Here is a 9626-nt window from a genome sequence, read left to right on the forward strand (position 1 = left end):
GGCAAGAGGCATTATTGGGGAAAAAAAATAATTACAAAACACCGATTCCCTCATCTTTTGTGCAGTTTGGAAGAGATTCCTCTTTCCGTTTTGTATTGTGAACGACAGTGCTGCTCTATATAACAAGGCAGGATAAGGAGACAACTTTCATGTGAACACGAAGGCGAGAAAAGTGCAAACGTGGCAGATGTTATCCGAGTGTACCTGACGAAGGTGAAAACGGCAACAAGGCCTGCTGCCATCCAGAGGAATGCTTATCAGGTGTAGCATTAGGAGTATTCAGGAGGGCTGCCTTGTGATCTGAGAAAACATTTTCCATTAGAGTTCAAAGTGTGAGTTTAGCACTCGGGGAAGATTGAATGCGGTGGGAGCTGTCATCGGCGGGAACGTTTGCCTTCTTCTCGTCGGCGGCGCTGCTCGCCGTGTTTGTGGCTGTGTACGACACCGCCTGCGAGCTGACGCGTGCCGCTATCTGCTCAGCCACGTCTCCTTTGATAGTCTCTCGTGCTTTCAGAAAGGTGTTTCCACGCCACAAATACCCCCAAAATATGTCAATTTGCATTACGCTGACGTACCCGGGAAGCTTGTCACCTTTCGAGTGGCGCTCAAAGTGTCAAGATTTAGTGGCGCCGAAATGGCGTTTGCCAGCTCGGGTGTATTGCTTTCCGAGTGAGACTGACGGGAATATATTTGCCTGCAGTCAGATTTTCTGTGAAGCAGGTCGAGTGTGGAGATGCTTGATGTGACACTGCCATCCAGTGGTTCAAGTTCAACACACAAAGACACACTGTTGGCATTTCTTTAATAAACATTTGCCAAAGGAGCAGGGAGAGGAGGGACAAATCAATTTAGTACAAAAAAAAAAAGCGACATTGTTTCCTTTTTTTGAATTGGGGTTGTGTGTGTGTTTGCTTTCCTCATGATACAACACCTACTGGCAAGAAGGCAAAACTGCCTTTTCTCAGCTTCATACACCTGTAGCAGTCACCAAAGTGCTACCAGTCCTCCTCGACTCACTACCCATGCTGACGCATGATCCATCAACCCGATCAAATGAGCCCTCGTTGATTCTACATAATCTTGGCCATTAAAAAAAAAAAAAAAAAAAAAAAACTAAAGAGGAAAAAAACGTAACGGGACAGATTCCTATTTGTGCAGATTTTGCACATAATCCATTTTGCATTCGTAGCTAAAATAGTTTCCGCCTACTTCAATCAGTAGTGCAAAACAGTAATACTAGTCTGCCCGGGAGCAATTACAGAAAGGCTAAGGTAAGAGATTTAAAATTTACCTGGCCTGACAAATGTACACTCAAAAAAGGTAAAAGTTTAATTTAAAAGACAGCAGAATAGATTACAAAAAAATATGAAAATGGTATGAGCAAGAAAAGCTCCTCCGGTGTTATTTAACTGTCCCGCAACGTACTCCGCTTTCCAGACTGAGGAGGAATACAATGCCTTACACAGATTTAAGTTATTCCAAACTGAATGTGCGTCTCCAGACCCTGGCGGTCCAGCCTCGGAGGCTCACACACCGTCCCCTCCCCTCGCGGTCGCGCTTCGTGTTTCCAGTCTTTCAGAACGGCAGCCCTCGTCCCCTGATTGTTGCTGCCGAGTTCACGTGTGGAACGAAGCCGAGGGGTAGTGGCGGAGCCCCGACTTGAGAGGGGGAGCCCCAGGGCTGTCCTGGCATTGGGATGGGCGGGGGAGGGGGGCCGCCATCCTTTCGAGCAATGGCGTGGTTATACAGGTGGATGGCAGCGGGGTTGGGCTGCCCCTCCACGGGCAGGGGGCTGTGATTGTACTCGAAGCGGTGGTCCTTGTCCCCGGTGAACACCATGCTGCCGGGACCCACGGCCCCCGGCCCCGGGGGGAAAGCGTCTGGGTGGGCGGGCGCCAGGACCCCGGGTGCAGCCGAGGAGGTGACGGCCTGCCCAGGCCCGCTGAACACTTCTCTGAGAGCGTGAGGGGGGAGGCCCCCGCCCAGCATGTGGCCCATGTAGCTTTCCCCGAACCCAGCGGGAGTGAACGGGGGAGGGGGCGGGTGGCTATAGTCGCCCCCGTATCCAGATGCCTCGGCAGTGGGGAGAGGAGGATAGTCCGGCTCCGGGGGCCTGCCGCCATCGCCACCCCCTGCAGAGGCGATGGGAGGAGCGTGGCCCGTCTTGGGCTCAGGCGGCGGCTGCCGGTAGTCCAGGTCTGCATGTGGAGGCGGCTCTGGAGGCTCAGGTGGCCTCTGGTCTGGAGGCAGGATGGAGACTCCGCCCACCTCAGACACTGAAACACAAGAGTTTGACAAATGTAACCAGGACCGAAGACAAAGTGCTATTTGGAGGCCGAGCACATTTTCCTTGCAACTACAAATCTCTCCTCCAGTGAGCCGTTTCAACCTTTTCATTTCTGTAAAAATTCCTTCCAAATAAAATGTTTGAAAAAAATAATCAGTAACTGTTTTTGTTGACAACTTTGATCTTGAGTTTTCAAGATATTTTGTGCACCACTGCTTCCTGACAGTCACTGTACCCATTTGTTTTTTTAAATATTCCATCGTTAAATGTACATAAAATTGGCACGAGTCCATTATTGAACATGAGCTTTGAGGAAGCTATATTTATGGTCCTGCTTTGTTGATAATACACTCTCAGAGGATCAGGCGGCAGCGGCAGCTCACCTGGAGACACGGGGCTGGGCTCTGGAGGCTGTTTGCTCTCTGGAGGTAGAAGTGGTACTGCTGCTCCTGCGGGGTTGCCGCTCTCGGCTCCGTCTCCTCCGTCAGCCGTCTCTTGCCTCTGAGCCTGCTGAGCCTGCAGGAGCTGAGCCAGCAGCATCGTCATGGCGGTCTGCGTCGCGGCCGCAGCCTCGCCCTCTGGAATGCTTGTCGGCGCCGACATGGGCGGCGAGGGGGGCTTGGGCATGGGGGGTGTGCGCGGAACTCCTGCTGGGCCGGCGGGCTGGGGGGGCTTGGAAGGGGCGGGTTGAGGAAGAGGAGGAGGCGGAGGCTCGGCTGCGTCAGGTGGAGCCAGGGCTTTGGAGAGCTGCTGTAACGTCTCCTGGTTGACCTTAGAGCTCATTGAGTGGACGAGCTGAGCTGTGCTGCCGGCGCTCTTCGGCTGGCCGAAGAAGTTGAGGAGGACGGCCAGCTGCTCCTGGGTGAACTGAGAGTTTGGACCCTTTGGATCTGCAAGAAAAAAGGAGAAAAAGAAATAAAAAAACAAACCTGAGCACCAAAACTTGCAAAATCTGGATTTCACTTGAGATTCTATTCAAAGCTCCACCTTGCAATTACTTACCCCTCAAAACATTCTCATCACACAAATGACAACGATAATGATACCTGTGACCTTTCAATCAAGATGCTTCAACAGACTGTATTGAAAGCAAATTTAATCACAATTGAATAAAAGATAACAAGAAACTGAATGTGTGTGAAACCATTATAAAAGATAAGTTTTGGTCCTCAATATCCTATCCTAACAGCAGTATACATGGAGATGCGCGATTGTTGTTGTTTTGCAGAGCATCTCAGCCCCTCTTGAGTTTTTAACTGGCAACTAATGAGACGGCAGAAAGACAAACGGTGGTTAAACTCACCGAGCAGCGCAGAGGCAGATGTGTTTGGAGCTTTGACGCCCCCGGGGGCAGAGACCCCCTGCGGGGTGTTGCTGCGACTGTCGTCGAGCCCCAGCTCTTTGCGCGGCGCCTTCGGAGCCACCAGCTCTTCTGGCATCTGTTTCTGTCGCCGGCGCTTCTTACTCCACAGCTCGTGACAGTCCTGCCACAGCGGAAGACTGAGGAGAAGGAAACGGTTAATCAACAGCCGCGCTCACACTCCGAGAGACTGACGTTGGTGCCGCGAGTAGAGACGTACTCCGGCGGAGGCATCTTGTCCGGGTCCACGTCACGGAGGAACTCGCTGCCGAGCGCCTGCTCGGCCGTGCAGCGCCTGCTGGGGTCCAGGTTCAGCATGTGGTCAAACAGGTCCAGGGCCGACGGAGGAATGCTGAAAAGGCCAGTCACGACATCGCAGTGGGATTAAACTCTGGACGGAGAACTCCCCGGAATGTAACATTAAAAATGCACAGCTGGGACTCACAAAGCAAACTCCTCTCGTAACCGCCTGCGGTACTGTTTCTTTGGTTTCATGGTGTTGAAGAAGGGAAGTTTGATCACGTCTGGCCACACAGCAGGGCAGGGGCTTCCACAGATCCGGCTGAAACGCAGACGTTCACTGGTTATTGAGCTACTGAGGAGTATCCACATCTCATTAACTTCTACCAACAAGCCTGTTTACACAACCAGAAGGTCTGACAGCTGCGAGGAAGACAACTAATCAGATCCAATGTGCCCACATGCACTTCAGAAATTATCCACTGTATCATCAGATTTCTTTCAAGAGCATGCAAGTGATGGAAACATTTATTTTCAATTTATATTTCATTAATTTGTTGACTTTCTAGTAACCCAGCTTTTGTCTTCAGCATTACTTTTTTTTTTTTTTTAAATCATCACATGCAGAAGTAAATGAGCAAAATAAATTGGCACACAGACATTGGAGGAATCTTGGTGTGTTGATCTAATTTCTCAGAAATGCGTTTCTTGAATAATCTGATAAATCCAGAAATTGGATCATGACTGCTCAACATTCTGTGCATCTGCAGCAAAAACTAGAACTTAGGACAAACCCATTGATGCTTTAATGGAACAAAACTGAAAATGGGCACCCGTTTTAAATCGTCAACCCTCGTACCGCAGGCTTTAGAACTAATCAGGGGTTGAAGACGTACCTTATCAGCTCCAGCTGTGCCAGCTCCTGGTTCGCTTGAAATATCGGTTTCTTTGTGAACAATTCTCCAAGAATGCACCTGCAATGAGACACATTGTGTAATTCTACAAAAACAAATAACGCTGAAGAGAAACTAAACCATGATGGCTCCGGCTCTTACCCGCAGCTCCACACGTCGATGGCTGGAGTGTACCTCTCTTCCCCCAGGAGCAGCTCGGGGGGGCGGTACCACAGCGTGATCACTTTATTGGTGTATGGTCGACTAATAAAAAAAAACAGAAAGAAACGACCCGTTTATCAGCAATGGTGCAAAGCAGCATTGATACGGCGGCCCGTTGAAAATCGCGTTGTGCTCACCTCTCCTCGGAGTTATACAGCCGAGCCAGACCAAAGTCTGCCAGCTTTATTTGACCTCTGATTAGGAGAAAAGAACAGTGGTTAAAGATAGTCGGCACAACGTATCAGACAGTAACGCAGTAGAGGACGACATTTTGGCCTCACTTGTTATTGAGAAGAATATTGGAGCACTTGATGTCTCTGTGCAGGAAGTTCTTCTTGTGGCAGTAATCAAGACCCTCCAGCAGCTGCCGCATAAACGACTTGATGTGGCTCTCGTTGAAGTGCACCAAACCCGACTCCAGCAGACCCATCAGGTCATGATCCATGTATTCAAACACCAGATAAAAAGCACCTGAGAGGGAAGGGAACGGACAGTCAACCAAAACTCATCAGGCAGAAGAGCGCATGCCGACAACAGGTCGAACCTTTATCGTTTTTAAAGTCCAACGCGTCCTCCTTGTCTGTGACGATCTCTTTCATATTGATGATGCTCTTGTGGTTGAGTTGTCGCAGGATTTTAATCTCCCTAATGGCTGTGATGGGGAAACCTTCCTTTTCATTGTCCAGTCGAACCTTCTTCAAAGCCACCATTTCAGCTGAGGCGCAAGAGAGGAATAGTTAGACTCACAAGTACGGAACAACAAGCAGCAGTTTGAAGCAGATAGTAGATGATTTATCTGCAGTGAATACAAACACTTAAGTAGAGAGTTTTTTCTCATTAACAGTGCTCTCTCGTCATTCATTTACCCCGGCTGTGACTGAGTATGGTCTTATGGGGTTTTTTTTTTTGATCCCAGACATTTGCAGTTCTCACCAACTGTCTGATTATTTTTCAATGAGTAGCGTTGCCATGAGGTATGTAATAACCAGAATTTTTAATCTATTAAATTTTTCCTCAATCAAATTACACAATTCTTGTGAATTATTTTGAGATCATTAGCCTTTCCATTCATATTTAAAAAAATTTTTTTTTTAATTTTGGCAGAATGTTCAACATAGTACATTAAAACCGAGTAAATGAGTGTGTAAACATTAGACGAGAACTCACCAGTGTCTTTGTCTTTCGCTTTGTACACTTGACCGTATGTACCTTCTCCTGTAATGCCAATAATTTCAAACTTGTCTACGCAGCGTTTCCCCCAATCGATCTCCGTTTCTTTAATTTCACCAAATCTCGGACCACAAATCCTGGGAAAAAAGAAAAATAATCCCAGTCAACACATGGGAGAGCAGAGGCAGTTGAGTCAGAATCAAACAGCGGAAGCAGGAGAACTCACTTAGGTCTTCTCCGGATTGATTGGGGCTTTTTGTCCTCGGGGGAGCTGTGCGGGGAGGAGGCGCCCCCAGCCAGCTCGGGGGGCAGAGGCAAGTCACTCAGAAGCTGACGAGATTTCTTCTCCGGCCGTTTCTTACCTGAGATTGCACTGTCCTTCAAACTGGGAGAAATAAGAGGGCGTGAGCCATATCAAGGACAGAAATTGTGAAACCAACGATTATCACTCGTGCACACATACCTTTCTCCTTTGTCCATGTGCTCCAGGATCATTGGTGGGAGAGGCAGCGCAGACAGAGCGGATACGAGAGTAGCGGCGGCTCGTTCTCTCTCTTTGCTCTGCGCGGACGCTGCTGCTTTCCTCTTGTCGCGCTGTGCGCTGTCCTCCTTCAGCTTCACGTCCCGCTCTCTGCTGCCCGGCGGCTCGGTGTTCCTCTTCGATGGCCTGTCGGGGGGGGACTGAGGCTGGCTGGACGTGGGGGTCCGGGGTCCCTTCTCCGGCTGAGGTGGGGAGGGGGGACGTGCTTTCCTGACTATGTGGTTGGATTTGGGGCTCGGCTGCGGGGCGGAGGAGGAACTCTTAGTCGGGGTGGACGTGTTACTGGAGGTTTTGGCCTTGGCCGCCGCTTCTGCCGCTTTGGCCTTCTTCTGCTTGCTGAGCTCGGCGGCGAGGCTTGTTTTGAAGGTGAGAGTGCTCGGCGAGAGGCTGGAGGGGCGGCTGCGGGACCGAGAGTGACGGTGGCGGCTGCGGGAGCGCGAGTGCCTTGTGGAGGAATACGGACTTCTGCTACGAGACCTGGCAGATCGCCTGCAACACAAATTTAAACCAACAGCCTGTTAAGATTTTACGGAACATAGAAAACAAAGTCAAGTGAGAGCAGAGTCACATGCAGGGAGATTTGGCAGTCTGGTAGTGGCTGGATACAAACATGCCAGCGACATCTGTGTGATTTTGAGGGCTTCTTTCTTTTTTAACTTTTTAAAGTGTTTGACAAAAGCAAATAAAATTAGCCTAAGCTGAGAGTTCATTAACTCCGCTGCAGCACTAAATTATAACAACATGTCAAACTATAACCCAAACAGTTGAGTGTACAGGGTGCTCTGATGTGCAAGGTGACGACTCACCTGACATCTGGACTTGGGCTCAGTGACTTCCTGTACGGACTTCGTGATCTTCTGCGGTTTCGGTACGGACTGGAGTCGAACTCTCCTTGCTCATATGGACTGTGCCGGCCGTAACTCGGTGACCTGCGCCAGTTCACCGGGCTCACGGGCGAGCGCTTCCTCTTGTTGCTGGAATATGAGCTTGGCGACTTCGGGGCGCTGTACGTCCCATATGAGTCTACATCCCGACTATAATATGCAGAACTGGGAGAAAGTCTTTTGCTCCCGTAAGTTGGACTTCGTCTGGATATGAGCTGGTTGAAACCACCAGGAGACTGGTAGTTGTATGGAAATGATGTCCCATAGGGACTTTCTGCTTTCAAACCAGGACTTCTCCTGTATGCCCTGAGATCGTCTCGGTCGTCTCTGTAAGACTGTGGAGTGTCTCTGTACGCGGATGGAGGCTCTTTGTCTGATCTTGTTTTGCTCTTGTGCCTTTTCGAATCCTTTTTCTCTGAAGACTGGGAGGACTGGGACGTTGACGTCCTTTTGCCATTTCTGTCACTGCTCCTTGTAGCATCCCTGTGATTTTTAGAGCCACTCAGGCTACCTCCACTCCGAACTTTTGAGTCTCTCTCTCGACTTGGACGCTCCTTTTTCCTCCCCGGCTCCTTCTCCTGCCTGCTCCTCTCCGAGGCTCCTCTTGCCTGGGAGTCCTTGTTGAGGCACACTGCCTCCCGGTCTCTGGTGTGATGCCTGTCTGGGGATGCTGGTCCGTTATATTCGCCGAGTCGGTCCCCTAACAGGCTGTCACCTTGGGGGTCAAGTTTAGGAGAAGGGCTCCCAGAAAACCGCTCCGACTGGGAGCTCACGTCATCGTACTCGACTAATGTCCGAAGTTCAACCTCTTTACCAAATTTTCGATTGTTGCCGGGATCCTCTGTCGTACCGGTGTGCCACAGGTCTCTCCCCTTCGGCTGCCTGCGTTTCTTTCTCCTCGCCGAGGATCGCCCCTTCTCACGGTGCCTCTCGCGCTGAGCGGCACCGCTCCCAGGCTTACTGCGCCTCTCCTGTCTGTTAGCATTCCTCTGTGCGGAGGGGCTCCGTCCCCGACCCTCACGAAGCACCTCCGAATTAGGCATCTATCCGCCAAGTACACGTTACAGCCGAGAATAGGATTATAATCAAACCGAGCTACGTCTGCTGCTCTATTGACGAACAAAACATTGGGCTAGCTGAGTAACAGGCTAGTCGGCTAACGCCACGGCAAACTCACAATTAAACGCAGCCAGCCAGCTCGCTCACGAGCTTATCGTTAGCATTAGAACGCGGGTTACTCCACACGGTAATTCGTGACATTAGTGCGCTCTGTCATGCCGAATTCACAAAATGCTGCTCGAGTTATAAAGTCAGTCGGTACTCAACCATTGTATCCCAGGACGGACATCTCCCAAGATCTGCTCGTCTGTTTAGCCAGCTAGCCCCCAGCAGCTACCTGTGTCCAGCTACACAGCCGCATTCCATTTCATGGTCAAAAGCACAGGCCCGAAGCCGCTCCGGATTTTAAATCCACTTCTTCGAAGCTGTTGCCGTCCGTGCAAAGAGGTGAACTCCGTCACCGGGTAGTGTTAAAGTGGGGGGTGAAGAAAACTCACAAACTTCTTGTCGCCTTCCATCACACTCCAACAAGGAAGTGGATGGATAGCACGCGAGTCGGCTAGTAGCCGCTAGCAGCTTTAGCCAGCTAGCTTTCTTTTCTCCTTGCGTGGAGTTCAGTCAGTTTGCAGGAAAACAAAGCCATTCAGAGCTGCATCCCGCCGCGCCGCGGATCCCTCCGATGACGGAGTATCCCCAAAAGCGAGCGATCGCCTCTTTGTCCAAAATGTCTCATAAGAGTCATGGAATTTATTTGGAGATACTGTAACTTTGTTCGTGGCTAACGGCACTGCTCGCCAGGGCCCAGACAGCTTTCAAACTACAGGCCGCGTGCGTCGCTGCGGACCAATGATACGCGTCTGCGTCATCATCCCACATGGTGACGTCCCCGTGAAGGGACTGCCCCCTTCTCACACACTCACACACACACACACACACACACACACACACACACACACACACACACACACAC

The 9626-nt window shown here is 50.4% G+C and overlaps 1 protein-coding gene across 1 annotated transcript; it reads right to left on the reverse strand.

The window, feature by feature from the left end:
* Window positions 1–832: 832 nt before the first annotated feature.
* Window positions 833–9424, reverse strand: cdk13 (cyclin dependent kinase 13). The gene is made up of 14 exons (XM_080515106.1): window positions 7520–9424; window positions 6636–7202; window positions 6399–6557; window positions 6170–6309; window positions 5547–5717; window positions 5284–5473; window positions 5140–5196; window positions 4943–5044; window positions 4784–4861; window positions 4093–4209; window positions 3868–3999; window positions 3591–3787; window positions 2671–3177; window positions 833–2276 (listed from the first exon to the last, which is right to left on the reverse strand). The coding sequence occupies exons 1-14, from the start codon at window positions 8638–8640 to the stop codon at window positions 1576–1578; spliced, it is 4239 nt and encodes a 1412-aa protein (XP_080371232.1). The 5' UTR covers window positions 8641–9424; the 3' UTR covers window positions 833–1575.
* Between the last annotated feature and the right edge of the window lie 202 nt (window positions 9425–9626).

This window comes from Blennius ocellaris (genome assembly GCF_963422515.1).
Source record: "Blennius ocellaris genome assembly, chromosome: 19".
NCBI classification, from domain to species: Eukaryota; Metazoa; Chordata; class Actinopteri; order Blenniiformes; family Blenniidae; genus Blennius; species Blennius ocellaris.